Genomic DNA, 25,882 nt, shown 5'->3' on the forward strand with positions numbered 1-25,882 from the left:
ACTGTATCATGGTATCTCCCCCACATGGCAAAATGTGTAGAAGTGCAGGAAAAACTTTAAAACAGATTAATATTGTCACTGCGGCCAGGAGGGCCTCTAAAATGTTAGGTTGGCGACTGCACCATTGGCCACACCCATGGCCACGCCCATGGCCACGCCCACCACCTAAGCCCCATTTTTATTCCGGAAAAAAAACCTGCACACACACACACACACACACACACACACACACACACACACACACACACACACACACACACACACACACACCACAGTCCTTCGAAAATAAACAGACCGTTCCCTCTCTTAGCAGCTGTCTGGGCCCAGAACATTGTTACAGGCAATCAAGCCAAGGGCCATAAATTCCTGCTCTTTGTGAGAGGTGTCAGTGGCAGGCTGCCTGGGGTCGGCCTGGGGGTCACAGAGGGTACGGGGGTATGGAGGGGGGGTGACACTGGTCACTCAGCTCCGGTTCCAGCGGGTGGAATGCAACCCTTCGCCCTTTGACCTTATGAACATGACCCCACGATGTTAAGTATCAAACAGCTCCCCTGAATATCAGGTAGAGGGTGTCTTTCCTTCTGTCTCTGCTGTTGCCAGAGGGTGAATGGCTACAGAAGAGAGCTGTGAGGGAACTATGGAAAACAGCACAGTAGTCATTGGAAATGTTTTTTTTAGGTAATATTATTATACTTGGTAAATGTTATATCCACCTGATTTGACCCGGTTGGCTGTTGTGGATGAGGGTTCTGTTTATACCATTAGATTTTGGATGATTGCAGAAGACATTTCCACATCATGTACTAATCTGAAAACAGATTTCAAATAAGACAATGATTTTGAACAGACACTTAACACGTTTTTTTTATTATGGGGGAATTATGAAACGATTCGTTTTGGGGTACGCAGTCTGATTGGTCGAAACGTGTGAGTCGAACGTGTGAGTCGTGAGTTTGGCCAAACCTAAACCTCAATATCTGGGACATGGCCCAACTTTAGATGTTGTTTGGCACTTCTTCCAGAGCCCCCCCCCCCCCTCTGTGTTGGTGTTTGTTGTTGTGATGAAGCATGAGCTGACAGGGAAGTATGTTCAGCAGCCAGAGGAAAAGGAAGGGAGCCTAAACATGGTTTATTATGGAATGTCAGAACACCCCTTTTCACTGGCCAGGCCTCTGATTCTCAGGACAAGGGGTGCCTTTGTCCCCCCCATACTCCATACCTCCCCCTTTGCACCTCTCCATGCATGCAGCAACCCACCCTGCATTATTCTTTCCCCCGTGTTGCCCCTTTTCTACAGCCTCTGACACCTCCTCTGGCCCCTCCTTGCTTCCCTCTTACTCCTCCTCTGCCCATACACTGCCTCCCTCTTAAGGTGTCTGCCTGATTCCCATCCAAAACAGTTAGAAACATTCCGTGCATATATAATGATGCCATTTTGTGACGGGTTTTCTCGTTTTGGTCTTCGGTCGAATTACGGAGCCAAAGTCCACGCCCTTTCGTCGGTCAACAGTAGGGGTTCTTCAATTATATATTTGCTGTCATTCAACAATAGATGATTTGTTTTCATGCACATTTTGTCACTTGAGAAATACTGCACCAAACATTTTAATCCGCTTGTCAAACACGTCAAAATGAATGACAGATTTCTTGAGTTACAGTAATGACAGATTTCTTGAGTATCTCAGATTAATTCGGACTATTTTGAGGGAAGAGTATACAGGCCGCGGAGTCTCATGACGGACAAACAGTACTGTTGCTGCTTTGTCTCTTTTTTTCAAGTGAAGTTCTTTTAAGGGAGTATGGAGCACACTCGTTCGGTTCGCCTAACCGAGTTCAGCTCGGCGCCAGCCGAACCAAAGCATGCAAAGCTTTTATCCCTCACCAGAATAGCACAGCAGGCCTCTCTGAAAATAGAGCAGGGGATGTTGTCATCTTCTCTAAAAAATGTTACTCTCATCTCTCTTTTACTCCTATTCCCTCTCGTACTTTATCTTGCCTCTTTTTCTCACCCTCTTTCTGACTCCCTCTCTCTCCCTCTGCTTTGCTCTCTTTCAGTGATTAGCCAATAGAATGACTCCTTTGTCTCAGCACTGTGGAGGAACTTGCAGTTTGAAAACAGAAAAATGGAATGATACACAGAACTGTAAAGAGAGAATAGGCACATTGTAGCCTGTTTTCAAGTGATTTAATGTCTTATTTTCAACTGGAAAAGAATTGTGCCCAGAAAGTAATACAATGTTGAAGAAATTAAATCAAGTTTTTGTTTTACTTGTACTAGTTATTGACTGTGTTCGGTGGCCATGAATGTAGATACTAGTACTGCAGTGCACCAAATCAAACACTGGTGAGTGTTTTAGGTTCAATATACCGAGCCTTCGGAAAGTATTCAGATACCTTGACTTTTTACACATTTTGTTGCTTTTCAGCTTTATTCTAATATGTATTAAATCGTTTTTTTTCCCTCATCAATCTAATCACAATACTCCATAATGACATCGCAATACCCTATAAATGACATCACAATACCCCATAATGACATCACAATACCCCATAATGACATCACAATACTCCATAATGACATCACAATACCCCATAATGACATCACAATACCCCATAATGACATCACAATGCCCTATAGTGACATCACAATACCCTATAGTGACATCACAATACCCTATAATGACATCACAATGCCCTATAATGACATCACAATGCCCTCACAATACCCTATAATGACATCACAATACCCCATAATGACATCACAATACCCTATAATGACAAAGCAAGAACAGGTTTTAGAAATGTTGCTAATTTATAAAAACTGAAATATCACATTTACATAAGTATATGCCATTTAGCAGACGCTTTTATCCAAAGCGACTTACAGTCATCACACATTCTATATGGGTGGACATCAACCCACTATAATGACAAAGCAAGAACGAAATGCTAATTTATAAAACTGAGCTACAGAAGGACCCTTTACTCAGTACTTTGTTGAAGCACATTTGGCAGCAATTACAGCATTGAGTCTTCTTGGATATGACGCTACAATCTTGGCATGTACTTCCAGCGCTGACAGAGATAGCCGCCTCGCTTAGAATTCCTAGGAAACTGTGCAGTATTTTTTTGTGTTATTTCTTACATTGTTACCCCAGGTAATCTTAGGTTTTATTACACACAGTCGGGAGGAACTATTGTATACAAGAGCAACGTCAACTCACCAACATTACGACCAGGAATATGACTTTCCCGAAGCGGATCCTCTGTTTGGCCTACCACCCAGGACAATGGATCGGATCCCAGCCGGTGACCAAAAAACAACGGCGCCGTAGAAGGGGCAGACGGAGCGGTCTTCTGGTCAGGCTCCGTAGACAGGCACATCGCGCACCGCTCCCGAGCATACTACTCGCCAATGTCCAGTCTCTTGACAACAAGGTAGACGAAATCCGAGCAAGGGTTGTCTTCCAGAAAGACATCAGAGATTGTAACGTTCTTTGTTTCACTGAAACATGGCTCACTCGAGACACGCTATCTATAGTGAGCAAAAATCCCAGAACCACACGGGAGGACCTAGTGAATGACCTGCAGAGAGCTGGGACAAAAGTAACAAAGCCTACCATCAGTAACACACTACGCCGCCAGGGACTCAAATCCTGCAGTTCCAGACGTGTCCCCCTGCTTAAGCCAGTACATGTCCAGGCCCGTCTGAAGTTTGCTAGAGAGCATTTGAATGATCCAGAAGAAGATTGGGAGAATGTAATATGGTCAGAAATTAACCAAAATATAACTTTTTGGTAAAAACTCAACTCGTTGTGTTTGGAGGACAAAGAATGCTGAGTTGCATCCAAAGAACACCATACCTACTGTGAAGCATGGGGGTGGAAACATCATGCTTTGGGCCTGTTTTTCTGCAAAGGGACCAGGACGACTGATCCGTGTAAAGGAAATAATGAATGGGGCCATGTATCGTGAGATTTTGAGTGAAAACCTTCCATCAGCAAGGGCATTAAAGATGAAACATGGCTGGGTCTTTCAGCATGACAATGATCCCAAACACACCGTCCGGGAAACGAAGGAGTGGCTTTGTAAGAAGCATTTCAAGGTCCTGGAGTGGCCTAGCCAGTCTCCAGATCTCAACCCCATAGAAATCGTTGGAGGGAGTTGAAAGTCCGTTTTGCCCAGCAACAGCCCCCAAAAATCACTGCTCTAGAGGATATCTGCATGGAGGAATGGGCCAAAATACCAGCAACAGTGTGTGAAAACCTTGTGAAGACTTACAGAAAACATTTGACCTCTGTCATGGCCAACAAAGGGCATATAAAAGTATTGAGAAACTTTTGTTATTGACCAAATACTTATTTTCCATCATTTTCCACCATGTTACATGTTTTGGGCATCATCTCCCTTGAAGCTGAAGGTATTTTCCCTGTAGTGCGTGGAAAGGGAAGAGGGTAACGAAGAAGGGAGTAAATCCCATTTAGAAAGCGAATGGAAAAGCACTATTTTACATTTGAAAGGGCTCAAGCACCCGGTCCAGGAATGGGCAACTGCCGGCATGCAACCCGCGACCCCACGTTTGAAGGACCTCCGATCAATCCCCCATAAAATGTTTGAACTCAGGGTCTGAACTTGTTGCGAGTTATAATAGTAGTTTGATTGCTGCCAGACAAGAGATACCATGTGTGTTAAAAAGGTGGATTTGCGTTGCGTTCATTGCCACAGTTAGAAACTGTACAGCACAGGTCTCAAAAAAGTGGAAGAAACTAGGCATTATTATGGCTGCAGCAGAAAAGTTTTTGGGACTCAAGGAAAGACTTGCAAGGGGTACTGACGCCAGAAGACCCGCCCTCCCAGGTTCCCCTTGAGCTCGTGTAGGGATCAGATCTGTTGTTTTATTTATTTATTTATTGTCCGTTTGTTTATATTTCCGTTTGTTGGGGAATCCTGATTTCATCTCGTATTAGTAGGTGGCAGGATGCACATTCAATTGTGTGATCGCCAATATACCATAGAAGAATAGTAGAATACAGAAGGTACCATTTCGAAATGGGGTTGTGCATCAGCAGTTTCTCTCTTGTTATGTCAGTCAAAATTTTTAGATTGCTAAATTAGATTAGCAGCCAGCTATCTGAACTTGTTATCATGGTCAAATTACCGGCCGGGCGGCTCCCATTGATTTTGTAAGTCCGTCTCACTCAGATATAATAATTAAAACTGCAAACATTTCTCTCCACCCCATGGCAAAATGTGTAGAATTGCAGCAAACTTGCCCATCCCTGATCTATGCTGTAGCTAGCCTGGCCTGAGGCTAGCCCGGCCTGAGCCGCCACCACGGATAGATGCCCACCCGGACCCTCCCCTATAGGTTCAGGTTTTGCGGGGGTACTGTCACTCCCTGACCTTATATAACCTTTTTATGTCTCTATTTGGTTTGGTCAGGGTGTGATTTGGGTGGGCATTCTATGATCTGTTTTCTATGTTTTTGTATTTCTATGTTTTGGCCGGGTATGGTTCTCAATCAGGGACAGCTGTCTATCGTTGTCCCTGAATGGGAATCATACTTAGGCAGCCTTTTCCCCTTTTGTCATTGTGGGAATTTGTCTTTGTCAGGGGTACAATAGCCCTTGTAAGCTTCACGGTCGTGTTTTGTTATTTCTTGTTTGTGGCGACATTTTAACAAGTCAAAGAATGTACGCTCACCACGCTGCGCTTTGGTCTTCCTTGAACGACGGCCGTGACAGCTTCTGTCTTGTCTCTGACTAACATTCCTGAATGTAAGTTCATATCCCTGTTAGGCAAGTTATAGATGCATACCAGACATACAGTATCTACACCTAGAGTAACAGACTGCCTTCAGTAATGTTAGCCTTGCGCCGTGAACCATTCCTCTTTGTGAAGCAGTTTGTTTCAGCCGTGGCCGTGAAGCATTCCTCTTTGTGAAGCAGTTTGTTTCAGCCGTGGCCGTGAAGCATTCCTCTTTGTGAAGCAGTTTGTTTCAGCCGTGGCCGTGAAGCATTCCTCTTTGTGAAGCTGTTTGTTTCAGCCGTGGCCGTGAAGCATTCCTCTTTGTGAAGCAGTTTGTTTCAGCCGTGGCCGTGAAGCATTCCTCTTTGTGAAGCAGTTTGTTTCAGCCGTGGCCGTGAAGCATTCCTCTTTGTGAAGCAGTTTGTTTCAGCCGTGGTGTGAAGCATTCCTCTTTGTGAAGCAGTTTGTTTCAGCCGTGGCCGTGAAGCATTCCTCTTTGTGAAGCAGTTTGTTTCAGCCGTGGCCGTGAAGCATTCCTCTTTGTGAAGCAGTTTGTTTCAGCCGTGGCCGTGAAGCATTCCTCTTTGTGAAGCAGTTTGTTTCAGCCGTGGCTTGCGTGCACCTTTGCTAATAAGATCTGGCGTAATCAAATTTGAATTTCCCCAGCATTTAATTCAATTAAACACAACACTAGAATGAATTATTAGCTAAGGGCTGACCTATTTTTTTTTCAATTTTGAAGTTTGTCATGGTCTGACCTGGTATACAAGTGGTTGCCAACAGTGTAATGCGATTGAATTTAGTCCCATATTAGTCTAATTTAAACCCCTGTCTAAATGTCAGATGTCTAATCTTTGCTCACAACGTGAAAAGCTAAACACTGATTTACAGTTGAAGTGGGAAGTTTACATACACCTAAGCCAAATTCATTTTAACTCCATTTTTCACCATTCCTGACATTTAATCCTAGTAAATATTGCCTGTTTTAGGTCAGTTAGGATCACCACTTTATTTTGAGAATTTGAAATGTCAGCATAATAGTAGTGATTTATTTCATAGGACTTGTTTTACTGTGGATATAGATACTTCTGTACCTGTTTCCTCCAGCATCCTCACAAGGTCCTTTGTTGTTCTGGGATTGATTTGCACTTTTGGCACCAATGTATGTTCATTTCTAGGAGAGAGAACACGTCTCCTTCCTGAGCGGTATGACGGCTGCCTGGTCCCATGGTGTTTATACTTGCATACTATTGTTTGTACAGATGAACGTGGTACCTTCAGGCATTTGAACACTAGACTTGTGAAGGTCTACCATTTTTTTCTGAGGTCTTGGCTGATTTATTTTGATTTTCCCATGATGTCAAGCAAAGAGGCACTGAGTTGGAAGGTCGGCCTTAAATTACATCCCCAGGTACACCTCCAATTGACTCAAATGATGTCAATTAGCCTATCAAAAGCTTCTAAGCCATGACATAATTTTCTGGAATATTCCAAGCTTTTTAAAGGCACAGTCAACTTAGTGTTTGTAAACTTCTGACCCACTGGAATTGTGATACAGTGCATTATAAGTGAAATAATCTGTCTGTAAACAATTGTTGGAAAATTACTTGTGTCATGCACAAAGTAGATGTCCTAACCGACTTGCCAAAACTATAGTTTGTTAACAAGATATTTGTGGAGGTGTTGAAAAATGAGTTTTATTGACTCCTGACCTCAACTGTATACAGTAAGTACATGGCAAAAAATGAATTTAAGAAATCTTTCCAGTGCCCTTCTTTAGTGCCACGAGGTTGAGTGTTATCTTGGTGTATTATCTTGGTAATCTATTATCTTGGTGTATTTTCATAGTTTAAAATGATGTCTACCGCTCTCTCTGTCCTGGTTGTTTCCCTGCAGCAGAAGCCCCTGACCTGGCCATCCCTGACTTCCCGCCGCCCTCAGGCCTCAACCCTGCCAAAAAGGGAAGCTCCCTCAACTGGTCATTCCCGGACAGGATCAAGTCTCCACGCACTGTCAGGAAACTCTCCATGAAGATGAAGAAGCTTCCAGAACTCAGCCGCAAGCTCAGCGTAAAAGGGACCCCTAGCAAAAACAACAACAGCAGCTGCAACGGAGCCAGCGAGAGCAGCATCTTAAAGACAAGGACCCAGTGTCCCAAAAACAATTGCGGGTCAGAACCAGGCCCAGCTCCTCCCAGGTTGTCCCCAAGGGGTGGGCAGGGGGCGGTGGCTAGCCATAATGTGATCACGAGGTATCACCTGGACAGCAGTGTGTCGACGCAACAAAGCTACAGTAAGAAGAAGAAGAGCAGCGGGACCTCCAAGTCGGCTAGCAAGGGGGGCTACCTCAGTGACGGGGACTCCCCAGAACTGGTGACCAAGTCTGGGAAGCACGGGTCCTCAGAGGCCAAGGGAGGCAATGGGAAGGAGAAAGACCCAGCCACTGGAGGAGGAGAGAGAACAGGAGCAGGAGGAGTAACGGGAGGAAGTGGCAACCCCAGGCTGCACGGCACAGAACTAGACATTGACGCGTTCCGCCACTACGCCTTCACAGAACAGCCCAAGTGCACCCAATACATCTCTGGCCTGATGAGCCTGCACTTCTACGGCGCCGAGGACCTCAAGCCACCACGCTTCGACTCCCGAGACGTCTACTGTGCCATCCAGGTGGACTCGGTCAACAAGGCGCGCACTGCCCTGCTCACCTGTCGGACCACCTTCCTAGACATGGACCACACCTTCAACATTGAGCTGGAGAACGCCCAGCACCTGAAACTAGTGGTGTTCAGCTGGGACCCCACACCCAAGAAGAACCGGGTGTGCTGTTACGGCACAGTGGTGTTACCGGCACTCTTCAGGGTGACCAGGAGTCATCAGCTGGCGGTGAAGCTGGAGCCTCGAGGCCTGATCTACGTGAAGCTGAACCTGATGGAGCAGTGGCAGAACTCCCTGGATGGAGGCTACAATGGGGACCGGGAGCCACAGATGTTTGGGGTGGAGGCCTGGAGGGTGGTTGTGAGGGAAAACACAGGACTCATGCTGCCCCTGCTCATCGAGAAGTGCATCACGGAGATCGAGAAGAGAGGCTGCCAGGTGAGTTCAGTTTATGGTGTTAATGTTTAATGTTTTTACAGCCTTTTATGTCCAACAAAGAAAATGTGGCCCACAGGTCTTGGACTGTCAGAGAACCCTTATTTAGATCTTGGACTTTCTTAGTTAGGCAACTACTGATTTTGGCAAGGAATATCCAGTACAGTGCTTTCATATTGTGACAGCAAGCTGAGTGAGTGGCCTGGCTACTCAGCATTCGGTGAGAGAGGAACATGCCCAGAGGCGAGTTCTGGATGATTCTGGTTGAGTGGCAGACATTAGACCATGCATCACATAACAGGCCTTCTTGTTTTCATGTTGCAATTGGCCGTTTGTGTGTGTGTGTGTGTGTGTGTGTGTGTGTGTGTGTGTGTGTGTGTGTGTGTGTGTGTGTGTGTGTGTGTGTGTGTGTGTGTGTGTGTGTGTGTGTGTGTGTGTGTGTGTGTGTGTGTGTGTGTGTGTGTGTGTGTGTGTGTGTGTGTGTGTGTGTGTGTGTGTGTGTGTGTGTGTGTGTGTGTGTGTGTGTGTGTGTGTGAGAGAGAGAGGTATTGGGAGGCTGGCTACACATGTACCATATGAGAACTGCTCTATACCTCTTCTTCCCGTCTTCTTCTTTGATGCCGAGTGCCAAAGGAGACAGACTCTCTAATTAGTCTCTCTCCTTTGGCACTGGTTTCTTCTAATTAGCTGAGATGCCACCCAGCAGTAAAAGTGTCTGGCTGCTGCCGTAGAAATTCCATCCACCTTAGAGAGGATGCTACGGGCCGCAGGTGCCCTGAGTGGCTGGTCCTTGGTGGGCAACCTCCGTCGGGCCTTTCTCCAGGCCTCTCCTACACTACATAACACAGCTCATCTATCAGTCCTCTGGCTGACTGCTCTACATGGGCTCGCCCTCAGTAGGAGAAGGGGACTATATGGCTACCAGCAGGCTCATAGGTAGACCTTCCTTCAGGTTCTTATAGAGGACATTTATCCGTGTTACTCTAAAGGGGCTGTCTGGCCTAGACACTGAGCATGCCATGGGACTGTCCCTAACTGGGGTGGCTATGCATTTGGGCCAATCAGTGTTGTGCTAATGGTTTTAGCCACTGGCCAAGTTAATTTATTACCTGTGTTTTCTTTGTACTAGTCCATTTATTTCTCTCTCCCCTTCTCGCTCTCTCCATTTCTCTCTCCTGTTCTCTTTCTCTGCTGTTTTAAAGAGACACACATATGTCGAAGACATAGTAGAGCTTATTTAAGGGGATATGAGTATGTGTCACTAGATGCAGTTTGGAGCCATCTTTCCCCCGTGGTCCCCCAGGGGCCCACGCTGAGCGAGGTTAGGAGGGGGATCTACACCAGATTACACAGGGATTTATAGGACTTGTCACTGAGGCAGGCAGAGAGAGCCAGACAAAACAGCATAGCATGTCTTTAGAAATAATTATGTGTATCCCTAGATGGAGACTACTCTCGTTTCAGTGTCTCCACAAATGCATGGCCCGAGGGGCTCTGAAGCTTTTAAGGCACTTGGGGATGATTGTGGCTGTTCTGAAAAGACTGCAGATTGGTGTCACAGAAGCGAGTAATGTGTGTGGATGCTGTAATGCATGTTTTTTGTGTTTAGTAGAGTCCGATGCCTTTAAGAAAGTACAGTATCCCGACCAGACATATTGACAAAAATAGCCAGCTGATATCAGAAGTTACGAGGGGTCAGAAATCTGTAAATGGTGCAGGTGCAACCATCCTTTTTCAACCTGTGAAGTTCCACTCCCTACTGATTGGCTTAGTTAGGGGTCCAACCTGTGTGTGTGTGTGTGTGTGTGTGTGTGTGTGTGTGTGTGTGTGTGTGTGTGTGTGTGTGTGTGTGTGTGTGTGTGTGTGTGTGTGTGTGTGTGTGTGTGTGTGTGTGTGTGTGTGTGTGTGTGTGCTCGCTCATTCAGGGTTCATTCAGAAAGTCCCTAACTCAGAGTAAACCGTTCTGTTGTTTTTAATTAAGACGAGGACCGACCGTTATTTCCTGTGCGTGTGTACATGTGTATGTATGTTGCTCAGCAGTGCAGTAGCAACTGTCACACCACCGCCTGCTGCTCTGCTCTCTCCTCTGAGCTTCTACTGACCCTAAACTAAAGGTAGAGCTTTCTCTCAATGGACTTGTTCATTGTGCCCAGTTACTTCTGTTTACTTTTTGCACAAAGCTAAATCCTTGTCTAATCTGCCCATTTTTCTCCCTCTCGTGTGAGGGAGTGAGGTTTAGAAATGCTAGGCAGAAACGAGAGATCTCAGGCACTAACAGTGTGGCTAGTAGCCTGTATAGACATGTGGTTGGAGCCTGTAGGTCTGTAAAAACCTATAGATATTGTGTCCAGCTTAGTGTTGTCACGATACCAGAATTCTGTACTTCGATACCAGGTTAAGTATCAAGATAGTCGACACTGAAACATTACTCAATACCAAAACGATACTCCGAAATGATACCACAGCAACTGATTAGATAAAGTCACAGAAAAACCACTGGGCTTTCTTTTTTTAAACATAAAACAATATGTTAATAACTGGTAGAACTAAAATAACAAGTAGAATATCTTCTATATTCAATTTCTTTCAAAAAATAAAAAACTTTTCCTTATGCAAAACCATATGAGACTCAGAGCATCCAAAATGACATTACAAAATTTGTAAAACTTTGAAACTAATTTCTGAAGCTTCTATATTGCAATATAGTCTACACACCATAGAAACAACAATGGATTTTACACAGCATACTACGATTCCCAGAGAGCATTTCAACTCCTATGGTGCAATGCTCCACCCATGGCTGATGGCTGGCTACTGATAGCAAGCCCAGACAAATGCAAAGTAGTCTAAACAAATTGCTGTCTAATTTATGAGTGCATTTCACATTCATTTTGGGTTGTAGTGATATTATAATGCTCACATGAATGTCATGCTGAATATACACAAAACATTGCTCTGACACCTGCTCGTTCCATGTCATAGACTAACCAGGTGAATCCAGGTGAAAGCCTTGGTCCCTTATTGATGTCACTTCTTAAATCCACTTCAATCAGTATAGATGAAGGGGAGGGGACAGGTTAAAGGAGAAATTTTAATCCTTGAACCAATTGAGACGGATTGTGTATGTGGGTGTATGGGTTGTGAATGACCTGGTTATATTTGGGAAAATATTTAAGCTTGGTGTGTGTTTTTGCAAGTTGTGTGTGTGTGTGTATGTATTCAACCTGCTTGTGTGTGTTTCTGCAGGTTGTGGGCCTCTACCGTCTGTGTGGCTCAGCAGCAGTAAAGAAGGAGCTGCGGGAGGCCTTTGAGAGGGACAGCCTAGGAGTGGAGCTCTGTGAAAACACCTACCCTGACACCAACGTCATCACAGGTAACATTACACTGCCAACCTCTGTCCCCTAACATATATCAAAAGTGTGTGTGTGTGTGTGTGTGTGTGTGTGTGTGTGTGTGTGTGTGTGTGTGTGTGTGTGTGTGTGTGTGTGTGTGTGTGTGTGTGTGTGTGTGTGTGTGTGTGTGTGTGTGTGTGTGTGTGTGTGTGTGTGTGTTTTGTAGTAAAAGCATTCCAGTCAGCATACCACCCGTATGTGAGTTTGCCTGAGGGGAGAGTCCTCACACGAACCAGCCAACCATCCAGGCCAACGTGCATTTAGGTCAATCCTTCATTCCTCTCTTCCAGGTTCAGACACACAACTCTGACCACCTCCGGAACACACACACACACACACACAGTTTTGCCATTATCTACCCAAGAGGAGACAATAACCCAGTTTCACTCTGCTTAAAGTACTGTAATTCCTCACTGGTTTCTATCAGTGTCAGTGACAAACTATTTAATTTGCTAAATATTTGTATTTGTTCTGCCTGAACATGTGGGGACTTGCGTGAATGTCCAATTTTCCTCTTTCCCATGCAGGATATTATCCTGCTCAAAATGGCTGAATTAGCCAACACCGGTTATCTGTTCGCTTCTAGAATCTTCCTGCCATGTCACCTTCAGTCAACCAATGAATACAGATTCCGGGAATAGACCGTTAAGAGATAAATACTTGCTCATGGATTTCTCCCACCGGAAAAAAAAAAGAGGAAGACCATGGAAGCCCTCGTGCATTGTGGGATTGGGAAGAGGCCCATATAGGAGTCCTCGTATGATGCCTGCTTTGATCTGAATGCATGGCAGAGCAAAGAACACAGTTAACAGTTGAGTGGGTCATTTAAAACACTATAGCGTGGATTGTAGGTTTTTGCTTGCTGCCTAAATTTGCTCTGCCGAGCGCGCGGCAGTTGCAGATGGGCTGAGGAAGTGGCGTGAGGGAGAAAGAGAGGAAGGGTGGTTGTGCTGGGCTGGGTCAGGCTGGGCAGAGAGCGGTGGTAGATAGAAGGTATGGGGGTTGGTGGCTCGAGTGGAGTCAGGCCAGCCAGAGAGAGGGACAGAGAGGCTAGCTAATAAGCATGCCAAATGTATGCGCTAAAGAGGAGTCGGTGAGGGCTGGCTTGTCACGCGGCTAATTTAAAAGGCAGAGGTAGTGTAAAGGAAGAGCAAGTCAAAGTTCAAGCCAGAGCTAAACATGTGCACTGCCTGGCCTTCCTTTGTTTCAAACCTTGATCCCAGACGAAGTTACCAACTTCAGAAAACAGCCTCATCATGGTTGTCATGCTCTGAATACAGAACAGTAGCTGACATAAATGAACTGCATTTATTTTTTCTCTCTTTTTGTATCAGCAGATTTTCTGGGGTTCGATTCTCCTTGCACTTTCAGTTTCACCCCATAAAGTTTTTGCTATGTACATTCAGACGTTTTTTGTTTGTTCTGTAGGTTAACATGGAGTCAATAGACACATAGACAACAGGAGTCTGGACTTTGCAGATCTGTACTGTAATTGAATCAGAGTCTGTGTTAACAGCTGGGATGTGGCTTAAATAAGGGAGGGAGGTGAAGGGGGCATATGCGGGACAATTGTCAGGGGCAATTCCTCCAGGGCTGGGAGGCTTTTGCAGGACCCAGTGTCCACAGAGCAGCCCTCCAGTCGCCAGCCCCTGTAGACAGGAGCACAGATGGAGGGACAAGCTGGTCATTTGACTTTTAGTCACGGTTGTGTGTTTCAGTCCACCAGGCAGGCCTCTGACTCATCTGGTCCCGCTTGTAGAATCCGTAATGCTTAACCAAGGGAGGCAGTAAAGAGAGGCCTACTGGGGTCAGTAACAGCATCGGCCATTTTGAAGTTCTTCTTGAAGTATAATTTATTTTTAGTCTGTGTAACATAGCTAGGAGCCTATACAAGGATCCCTTGTGTGGTGTTTTTGTTATTCACCCGATGTTTATACTTAGACTTCTATCAATTACAAGCAATATAGACCGCATACATGGTTAGTATGTGCCATTTACCTCTGCTCGATCACATTTATCAATAAAAGCGCTGTTTTTTTTGGATAATCAAAACATGGGTGGAATAAATCGTGTTTATCTTGAACAAATATAAATGAGACAAGGTTTTCATCACCATTGACGTTTTTTGCTTTGATCTGAACAAATTGGAAGGACAAATTATACATACAGTATTTTATGGAAATGATAAATGAGCCCCATTGAACACAAATTAAGGCCGGTCTATACACCACATGAGGGACAGAGTTTTACTGTGTATGGTTGCAAATGTATTTCTTGCACTTGATGCATGTGTACTGTGACTTCCTGTCCTTCTTGGGTCCACATACATCGCAGCGCTTCTTCTTGTTGCTACCGGCTGCAATCTAGAATGATAAACACTTAGTTCAGGAATTTTACTAACATCTCACTCACATATATAGTTACAGCAAGCCAAGGTAGGAGATTCAGACACACACACATGCAACATCACTCACACTTCTGGTATTGGAGTTGTTAGATCTATGGGTCGGGCGGATGGGGCACCAGCATCCTCTTCACGATGGCTGCAGAAGCTGGGGTCCTTGGGATATGTTGCCTCCTCTGGATTTGAGGTCTTACCAATGCCTTTCCCAGCTCCTCGAGAAAGAGCCGTCTCCTCTGGAGCTTCCCTCTGTTCCAATCGGTGTTCAATGTCATTCAGATGACAACCGCATTGTAATCTGAGATGTCCAAGATGTTGAAGAATATCACAAGTGGCCAGCGTAGGGTTCTTCTTTTGCAACTGTAGCCAGTCACCAGCTTGTCTAAGTTGTCCACCCCTCCTTTTGTGGCATTGTAATCCATTATGATTTCTGGTTTCCTGGCCACACAGACTCTCCCATCCCTATGCAGCGTACTCATGAGTACCACATTTTTGCCTTTCTTTGGCACATAGGACACTAGCGCCGTGTCAGCCGTGAACACGAACTCAGAGGAATAAATAGGCCTGTTCCGTGTATTTAACATGCTGATAGAAATGTTGTAAAATGGATTTAAGTTTCCCTGCATTAAAGTCCACAGCTACTAGGAGGGCCGCCTCTGGGTGAGTGTTTTCTTGTTTGCTTATAGCGGAATACAGCTCTTTCAGCGGTTATTTACAAAAAATACATTGTCCGTTGCCCCTTGTCTTACCAGACGCTGCTGTTCTATCCTGCCGGTGCAGCGTATAACCAACCAGCCGCATGTTGGTAGTGTCGTTGTTCATCCACGACTCTGTGACGCATAAGATATTACTGTTTTGAATGCCCCGTTGGTCATTTAATCTTCCACGAAGGTCTTCTATTGTATTCTCCAAAGAATGCACGTTTGCCAGCAGAATGTCCCTGTCACATCCAAGACAACCTGCATCCCTTGGTTCTTCTCAGGGGCTCCTCCATCTGGGGCCCCCGTATACACTTGCAAGTTCCACGCATATGATGAAGCAGCATCACAGGCCGCCCAGATCTTGATTCCATATTTTGTGGGTTTAGACGGTATGTACTGCCTGAAGGGGCAGCAGCACCTAAATGGCATAAGCTGCTCATCAACAGTAACGTTGGGCCCAGAGTTGTAAAACAGGGGAAGGCGGTCCACCCACTTGTCCCACACACTGACCTGATTTGCAGCTAGCTTGTCCTTCTGCCGCCGAACTGGTCTGGTGTCGCGGTTATCGAAGTGGATAATCCTGGAAATAATGTGGGAAGTTTTCCAGAACTTTTTCATGCAACAATGTATCTGCCAGTTTCTGCATCCCACAAGGATTCTGTGGATTCCCTCATTGGATCTGAAAACACCAGCAAGGATAAGAACCCCAAAGTGTGCATGTAAATGAGTTTGGTCCATCTCCTTCCGTCTCTCTCCAAAAACATACCTTCCCTCCAAATGAGTGCAGTCCACAATGATTTTCTGAATGGTGTCTGGGATAAACAGTTCAAAAGAAGACATTATGTCCTGCACATGAGTAACATGAGTAACCGCCATCCGCATCGGCCCTGGTTGCATCCTTATCACATTGGAAGCCATGCGGGGTGGCTCATTCCTTGGGCAAGAAAACCACTCAATTTCAAAAAAACATTTGACATCCATATTTCTCCTCCTTCAAGCTGCTGTTGAGCTTGCTGTTGACTTGTGGTCCCTGGGCTGGCTGGGGGGTCAGTCTCGTCATCTTCATCTTCACACACTACAAAGAGTGCGAGAGAAGCGGGAGACAGACAGGTTCATGGTGCTATGTTGAAACAGCAGGCCCAGGGAGGAGGAAGACAGACAGACAGGGAGGTTATTAGTGCTGTGTTGAAACATCAGGCCCAGGGAGGAGGAAGAGAGACAGACAGGGAGGTTATTAGTGCTGTGTTGAAACAGCAGGCCCAGGGAGGAGGAAGACAGACAGACAGGGAGGTTATTAGTGCTGTGTTGAAACAGCAGGCCCAGGGAGGAGGAAGACAGACGGACGGACGGACGGACGGACGGACGGACGGACAGGGAGGTTATTAGTGCTGTGTTGAAACATCAGGCCCAGGGAGGAGGAAGACAGAGTGAAGGCACACAGCAAACCTTTTTGTTTCATTTGTATTTGTTTTCACCTACACACACACTTTTCCATACTATTATTACCCTCGGTTCCAATGGACCGAAACACCACATATGTAATATACATGTGTAGGGGGGTGCAGTGTGCACTCAATGAAAATGTGTTATATTACATGTGCTTCACAGAAAATGAGCCAAGGCCAATGAGTCTCAGGTTCTATCATTGTATCATTTTTATTTTAGTAAACATTGAAAATGAGTCCTTACAGACCCGAACACCACACAAGGGTTGACTGATCTTGTTGCTCCACCTGGTAGCTAATGCAAGGACAGTTGACAGTTATCTGAGAGAGGATAGCCCTTTCACGCAACTTTCTGCTTGGCAGGAAGCCAACGAGAAGCCTCAGTGATGTTCTAAAATGAACAGAACAGTGAAAGGTAGGCCAGTGTGTTGAGCTGCTAGTTGCTCCAAAGAAGAAACCCGAAAGTTGAGACTCCCTTTTCACTTGTTGTTACAGGTTTGCAAAGGGAGGGTATTATATTACTGCTAACTTTCTATGTTTACCTGTAAACCACCAGAATTTGGCCTCCCGGGTGGCGCAGTGGTTAAGGACCAGCTGTGCCATCAGAGACTCTTTTGGGTACTTGAGATTATCACAGGTGCCTAATTTTCTTTGGGCTCCTGTGTGGCCTTAAACTCAGCAGAAAAAATAAACGTCCTCTCACTGTCAACTGTGTTTATTTTTAGCAAACGTAACGTGTAAATATTTGTATGAACATAAGATTCAACAACTGAGACAAACTGAACAAGTTCCACAGACGTGACTACAGAAATGGAATAATGTGTTCCTGAACAAGGGGGGAGGGGGTCGAAATCAAAAGTAACAGTCAGTATCTGGTGTGACCACCAGTTGCATTAAGTACTTCAGTGCCTCTCCTCCTCATGGACTGTACCAGATTTGCCAGTTCTTGCTGTGAGATGGTACCCCACTCTTCCACCAAAGCACCTGCTAGTTCCCAGACATTTGAGCGGAATGGCCCTAGCCCTCCAATCCAACAGGTCCCAGACGTGCTCAATGGGATTGAGATCCGAGCTCTTCGCTCGCCATGGCAGAACACTGACATTCCTGTCTTGTAGGAAATCACGCACAGAACGAGCAGTATGGCTGATGGCATTGTCATGCTGGAGGGTCACGTCAGGATGAGCCTGCAGGAAGGGTACCACATGAGGGAGGAGGATGTCTTCCTTGTAACAGATAGCGTTGAGATTGCCTGCAATGAGAACAAGCTCAGTCTGATGATGTTGTGACACACTACCCCAGACCATGACGGACCCTCCACCTCCAAATCGATTCCGCTCCAGAGTACAGGCCTCGGTGTAACGCTCATTTCTTCTACGATAAACGCAAATCCGACCATCACCCCTGGTGAGACAAATCCGTGACTCTTCAGTGAAGAGCCTTTTTTGCCAGTCCTGTCTGGTCCAGCGAGGGTGGGTTTGTGCCCATAGGCGACGTTGTTGTCCGTGATGTCTGGTGAGGATCTGCCTTACAACAGGCCTACAAGCCCTCAGTCCAGCCTCTCTCAGCCTATTGCGAACAGTCTGAGCACTGATGGAGGGATTGTGCGTTCCTGCTGTAACTCGGGCAGTTGTTGTTGCCATCCTGTACCTGTCCCGCATTTGTGATGTTCGGATGTACCGATCTTGTGCAGGTGTTGTTACACATGGTGTGCCACTGTGAGGACAATCAGTTGTCCGTCCTGTCTCCCTGTAGCTCTTTCTTAGGCGTTTCACAGTACGGACATTGCAACTTATTGCCCTGGTCACATCTACAGTCCCCATGCCTCCTTGCAGCATGCCTAAGGCACGTTCACGCAGATGAGCAGGGACCCTGGGCATCTTTCTTTTTGTGTTTTTCAGAGTCAGCAGAAAGGCCTCTTTAGTGTCCTATGTTTTCATAACTGTGACCTTAATTTCCTACCGTCAGTAAGTAAGCTGTTAGTGTTTTAACAACCATTCCACAGGTGCATGTTCATTAATTGTTTATGGTTCATTGAACAAGCATGGGAAATAGTGTTTAAACCCTTTACAATGAAAGGGAAGTTATTTGGATTTTTATGAATTCTTTGCTGAGTTTATATAAAAATAATTAAATACGATTTTAAAATACAATGACAAAGTTGTAAAATATTATCCTAAATATAAACCGTCAACTTAGTGAATAATACGAGGCTTTATATTTTTACACACTTTATTTATTTTACAATGTCTTTGTTGTAAATATTGACGCCAAACTGGTGGCAGTTGTGAGTTAGTCAATAGTTGGAAGAGTTGCAGAATTAATAGAAAAGAATTCCATTGTTGATTAGATGCTTTTTTCATTAATTAGGCTATTTTCTCTTAAGCCATATGATCTTTCTACTAGAAACTCAATATGGACACAGATATAAAACATTTACACTATATATTAATACTTTTTAAAAAGGTTAATCAAGTATAAATGACCAAAGTTACCATAGACTGCCATATATTACCTTGTTTTGCAAGCCTAGTTTATCAGGGATACAGACCCCAGTTTGTAGCTCAGCTAGCTAACTTGAATTATTTTTCATACCGCCAGTCCACTTCCCTCCACTCCAGCCCAGCCCTCCCCATGCAGTGAAGACATGGAAAGACATTAACAAGTGCCCCCTTTGTTGCCAAACAAATACAGATGGTATTTGGCTCACTCGCGCGTGGTGGATTAGCTGAGCTCTGGGCCACCAGGAGGCAGGGAGGCCCCGGAGGGAGGTGGTCAGCCTGCCATACAAAGACCTACAGCCATGGCCCTGTGTGAGTGGGTGGATGGGTGTCAGAGAGAGTAGCAGGCAACACCTGGAGGCAACACAAGGACTGAACACACACACACCCCACCCCCGGCCCTCTCTCTCCTGGTCTGCTGGTTCGAGGGGATGGGGGAGTAGCGGGGGTGCTGAAATTGGGGTTGTAGTGTTGGTAGGGGAGAACATGTCCGTAATTTGTTGCTCTAGGGCCGACGGCAGCAGTGACCTGCAGTTTTTGTTCAAAGTTAAAAGGTTTTGGAACATTTCCCCCATTACAGTATTCGTCTTGTAGTGTATGGATGTCATAATGTTTCCTGATATTTCTGTAGAGATTCTGCAAAAGTCTACACTACTGTTTCAGTCTTTGGGCCGGTCTACAGTGAGATTTGCCTTTCAGTGATTACAATTTGGACCAAAAAAACTATTTCTCAGGCAATTCAAAGGTAATTACTGCCACAAAATCCCAAAACAACTTCACCGAAAAACCAAAACACCTTCCCTGAACAACAGTTCTCCTTTCCATGGCGTGTTTGTTGCCTGTCAGACAGGCTGTGAAAATAAGGGTAACACCTGCCGAGCAAGGACACCTGTTCACCCCTGAGCCTGACCTTGACTTGTGTTTGTGTGAGAGTGTTTCATTTCATGAAAAACATGATTTTGACTGTTCAGGACCTTTAACGCTACAGTGAAAACTCAATAAAAACAAGTCTCAAATGTAATGAAAATGCCTATACATTTCAGCTGTTTCAAAAACACCGCTCTGCTATTATTATTTTTACCGAATGAATGTTGGGCTCAACAAGACATTTCTGTTTACGCTGCCCTACTTGTAGAGGGGCAACAGTTGTGGGAGTGTCGTGCCTCCGGAGGTAGCTTTCTGTTTACGCTGCCCTACTTGTAGAGGGGCAACAGTTGTGGGAGTGTCGTGCCTCCGGAGGTAGCTTTCTGTTTACGCTGCCCTACTTGTAGAGGGGCAACAGTTGTGGGAGTGTCGTGCCTCCGGAGGTAGCTTTCTGTTTACGCTGCCCTACTTATAGAGGGGCAACAGTTGTGGGGGGTGTCGTGCCTCCGGAGGTAGCTTTCTGTTTACGCTGCACTACTTATAGAGGGGCAACAGTTGTGGGAGTGTCGTGCCTCCGGAGGTAGCTTTCTGTTTACGCTGCCCTACTTATAGAGGGGCAACAGTTGTGGGAGTGTCGTGCCTCCGGAGGTAGCTTTCTGTTTACGCTGCCCTACTTGTAGAGGGGCAACAGTTGTGGGAGTGTCGTGCCTCCGGAGGTAGCTTTCTGTTTACGCTGCCCTACTTATAGAGGGGCAACAGTTGTGGGGGTGTCGTGCCTCCGGAGGTAGCTTTCTGTTTACGCTGCACTACTTATAGAGGGGCAACAGTTGTGGGGGTGTCGTGCCTCCGGAGGTAGCTTTCTGTTTACGCTGCCCTACTTATAGAGGGGCAACAGTTGTGGGAGTGTCGTGCCTCCGGAGGTAGCTTTCTGTTTACGCTGCCCTACTTATAGAGGGGCAACAGTTGTGGGAGTGTCGTGCCTCCGGAGGTAGCATTCTACAATACACAGTTTGCATTACAGTAATGTCTCTCACGAATCGATATTTCTCGAAGTTCTCCTTATTTCTCATCAATGCGAATAGACTCTCTAGAGAGAAGTCTGCTTTAAGTGCCTTCCCTGATTGGTTGACACAGCAGACTTAGTTTTGCAGGATTTTTTTCCTGCGATACAACCACGGCTGTGTGGTGTTGGAATGCACAGACCGCAGACTCTCTTCTCTGTACTGCTGTATTGAGCCATGTTGGGTCTTGAGTCCAGTTCTGGAGGGGGCTCAGTTCAGGCTCATAATGTGCAAACAGACCTGGGTTAGGCTCCGCGGGAGGGGAAGAAACGGTCACACACCATGAGTTCTATGACACAGTATAGGAGCAATATGGGAAGGAAATAGTTTTTTTTACACAGTAAAGACAAAATAAAATACACTGAATGAACGGCCTCAATTCGTCGGGGCATAGAAACTGCAAGGTTTTGAAAGAGTTCCGTAGGGATGCTGGCCCATGTTGACTTCAATGCTTCCCACCGTTGTGTCATGTTGGCGGGATGTCCTTGGGTGGTGGACCATTCTTGATACACAAAGAAGCGTGGGGGAAAACCCAGCAGCGTTGCAGTTCTTGTCACAACCCAGTGTGCTTGGTACCTACCACCATACCCCGTTCAATTGGCTCAAGGTTTAAAAATCCCTCTACACTGATTTGAAGTGGATTTAACAAGTGACCATAGCTTTCACCAGAATTAACGTGGTCTGTCTATGTTTTGGAATAAGCAGGTGTTCTTAATGTTTTGTACACTAAGTGTATTAACATACAGTAGGACCCTACTGTACATATTTTCTTCAGATTTGTTTAGTACATTCACACCTAGTGTAGTCGCTGTTGATATTCTTATCTCTACACTGTACCTATGTACTGTGCTCTTGCCCGTGTGTTTAAGTTGGATGTCTCTGCTGAATAAATCACAACTGACCCAGAGAGTCAGTTGGAAGTCCAAGTCATCTTGGACTTTTCAACAGTGAACTGAATCTAGAGTGCATTCGGGAAAGTAGTCAGTCATCTTGGACTTTTCAACAGTGAACTGAATCTAGAGTGCATTCGGGAAAGTATTCAGACATCTTGACTTTTCAACAGTGAACTGAATCTAGAGTGCATTCGGGAAAGTAGTCAGACATCTTGGACTTTTCAACAGTGAACTGAATCTAGAGTGCATTCGGGAAAGTAGTCAGACATCTTGGACTTTTCAACAGTGAACTGAATCTAGAGTGTATTCGGGAAAGTAGTCAGACATCTTGGACTTTTCAACAGTGAACTGAATCTAGAGTGCATTCGGGAAAGTAGTCAGACATCTTGGACTTTTCAACAGTGAACTGAAACTAGAGTGCATTCGGGAAAGTAGTCAGACATCTTGGACTTTTCAACAGTGAACTGAATCTAGAGTGCATTCGGGAAAGTAGTCAGACATCTTGACATTTTCCACATTTTGTTACGTTAGTCTTATTCCAAAATAGATTCAATTGGTTGTTTCCCCTCAATCTACACATACCGCCCCTTAATGACGAATAAAAAACAGCTTTTTAGAAATTGTTGCAAATATATTCCAAATTAAAACACATATTACATTTACATACAGTACCAGTCAAACATTTGGACACACTTACTCATTCAAGGGTTTTTCTTTATTTTTTTTAACTATTTTCCACATTCTAGAATAATAGTGAAGACATCAAAACTCTGAAATAACAAATTTGGAATCAAGTTGTAACCAAAAAATTGTTAAACAAACAAATTATTCGAAGTAGCCACCCTTTGCCTTGACAGCTTTGCACACTCTTGGCATTCTCTCAACCAGCTCCATGAGGTAGTCACCTTGGAATGCATTTCAATTAACAGGTGTGCCTTGTTAAAAGTTAATTTCTTTCCTTCTTAATGCATTTGAGCCAATATGTTGTGTTGTAACAAATTATGGGGGTATACAGAAGATAGCACTATTTGGTAAAAGACCAAGTCCATATTAAGGCAAGAACAGCTCAAATAAGCAAAGAGAAACGACAGTCCATCATTACTTTTAGACATGAAGGTCAGTCAATCCAGAAAATGTCTAGAACTTTGAACATTTCTTCAAGTGCAGTCGCAAAATCCATGAAGCGCTATGATGAAACTGGCTCTCATGAGGACCACCACAGGAAAGGAAGACCCAGAGTTACCTCTGCTGCAGAGGATAAGTTCATTAGAGTTACCAGCCTCAGAAATCGGCAATTAACTTCCTCAGATTGCTGCCCCAAAAAATGCTTTCTCAGAGTTCAAGTAACAGACACATCTCAACATCAACTGTTCAGAGGAGATTGCGTGAACCAGGCCTTCATGGTCAAATTACTGAAAAGAAACCACTACTAAAGGACACCAATAATAACAAGAGACTTGATTGGGCCAAGAATCACAAGCAATGGACATTAGACCGGTGGAAATCTGTCCTTTTGGTCTGAGTCCAAATGTGAGATTTTTGGTTTCAACCGCTGTATCTTTGTGCGATGCAGAGTAGGTGAACGGATTATCTTTGCATGTGCGGTTCCCACCGTGAAGCATGGAGGTGTGAGGGTGCTTTTCTGGTGACACTTTCTATGATTTATTTCAAGGCACACTTTTCAAGGCACACTTAATCAGCATGGCTACCACAACATTCTGCAGCGATATGCCATCCCATCTGGTTTGCACTTAGTGGAATTATGGTTTGTTTTTCAACAGGACAATGACCAAAAAACACACCTACAGGCTGTGTAAGGGCTATTTGACAAAGAAGGAGAGTGATGGAGTGCTGCATCAGATGATGTGACCTCCACAATCACCTGACCTCAACCCAATTGAGATGGTTTGGGATGCGTTGGACTGCAGAGTGAAGGAAAATCAGCCAAAAAGTGCTCAGCATATGTGGGAACTCCTTCAAGACTGTTGGAAAAGCATTCCAGGTGACTATCTCATGAAGCTGAAAGAATGCCAAGAGGGTGCAAAGCTGTCATCAAGGCAAAGGGTGGCTACTTTGAAGAAGAATCTCAAATATAAAATATATTTAGATGTTTAACACTTTTTTGGTTCCTACATGATTCCATATTTGTTATTTCATAGTTTTGATGTCTTCACTATTCTACAATGTAGAAAATAGTCAAATAAATAAAAACCCTTCAATGAGTAGGTGTGTCCAAAATGTTGACTGGTACAGTAAATATTCAGACCCTGTACTCAGTACTTTGTTGAAGCACCTTTGACAGCGATTACAGCGTTGAGTCTTCTTTGGTATGATGCTACAAGCTTGACATACCTTTATTTGGGGAGTTTCTCCCATTTTTCTCTGTAGATCCTGTCAACCTCTGTCAGGTTGGATGGGTAGTGTCGCTTCACAGCTATTTTCAGGTCTCCAGAGATGTTCGATCGGATTCAAGTCCGGGCTCTGGCTGGGCACACAAGGACATTGAGACTTGTCCCGAAGCCATTCCTGCGTTGTCTTGGCTGTGTGCTTAGGGTCGTTGTCCTGTTGGATCAAGGATCTCTCTGTACTTTGCTCCGTTCATCTTTCCTTCGATCCTGACTAGTCTCCGAGTCCCTGCCACTGAAAAACATTCCCACAGCATGATGCTGCCACCACCATTCTTCACCGTATGGATGGTGCCAGGTTTCCTCCAAACGTGACGCTTGGCATTCAGGCCAAAGAGTTCGATCTTGGTTTCATCAGACAAGAGAATCTTGTTTCTCATGGTCTGAGAGTTTTTAGGTGCCTTTTACTGAAGAGTGGCTTCCGTCTGGCCCCTCTACCATAAAGGCCTGATTGGTGGAGTGTGCGGAGGTGACCAAGGCCCTTCTCCCAGATTGCTCAGTTTGGCTGGGCAGACAGCTCAAGGAAGAGTCTTGGCGGTTCTAAACTTCTTCCATTTAAGAATGATGGAGGACAGTGTTTTTGGGGACCTTCAATGCTGCAGAAATGTTTTGGTACCCTTCTCCAGATCTGTGCCTCGACACAATCGTGTCTCGGAGCTCTATGGACAATTCCTTCGACCTCATGGCTTGGTTTTTGCTCAGACATACACTTTCAACTGTGACCTTATATAAACATGTGTCTGCCTTTCCAAATCATATTCAATCAATTGAATTTACCGCAGAGGGACTCGAAGTTGTAGAAACATCTCAAGGATGATTAATGTTTACAGGATGCACCTGAGCTCAATTTTGAGTCTCATGGCAAAGGTTCTGAAAACTCATGTAAAGTTACTTCTGTTTTTTATTTTAATACATTTGCTAAAATGTATAAAAATCTGTTTTCACTTTGTCATTATGATGTATTGTGTGTAGATTGAGGATTTGTTTATTTAATTTTAGAATAAGGCTGTAAAAAAAGGTGTAAAAAGTCAAAGGGTCTAAATACTTTCTGAATGCGCTGTACATCACTATGTCAACAGGAGTCCACCTTCTGCATTCCTGCCAGACTTCATGAATGAGAATAGAATGGAACAGTACTTTATTATTCCATCTCTGGGGAGTTATTCCACCACTAAAAAGCAGCCTAATCCCAGATTCCCATTTAATGGTTAATCTGCTTTTTGTTTCCGGTCTATGACTGGATTAGTGGGTAGCAGGGATGGTGTTTATGCCCCGCAGTCTGAAATAGATGGGACAGCATTAATTTAATGACTCTCTTCCTTAAGTGGACAATGTGAGGACAGGATAAAAAAGTGAACATTTGATTCATGCTCTCATTGCTCCTC

At 44.8% G+C, this 25,882-nt stretch overlaps 1 protein-coding gene across 3 annotated transcripts in view; it reads left to right on the plus strand.

The window, feature by feature from the left end:
* Positions 1-25,882, plus strand: part of LOC124038045 (rho GTPase-activating protein SYDE2-like) — an 86,966-nt gene that overhangs the window by 39,678 nt on the left and 21,406 nt on the right. For 2 of the 3 annotated variants that reach the window (XM_046353429.1, XM_046353427.1), the window contains exons 3-4: positions 7,645-8,840; positions 12,084-12,210. In XM_046353429.1, the coding sequence (XP_046209385.1) occupies positions 7,645-8,840; positions 12,084-12,210 (1,323 nt within the window). The remainder of the gene's footprint in view (positions 1-7,644; positions 8,841-12,083; positions 12,211-25,882) is intronic. The other variant, XM_046353428.1, reaches the window with a different exon arrangement.

Source organism: Oncorhynchus gorbuscha, linkage group LG06 (genome assembly GCF_021184085.1).
Source record: "Oncorhynchus gorbuscha isolate QuinsamMale2020 ecotype Even-year linkage group LG06, OgorEven_v1.0, whole genome shotgun sequence".
NCBI classification, from domain to species: Eukaryota; Metazoa; Chordata; class Actinopteri; order Salmoniformes; family Salmonidae; genus Oncorhynchus; species Oncorhynchus gorbuscha.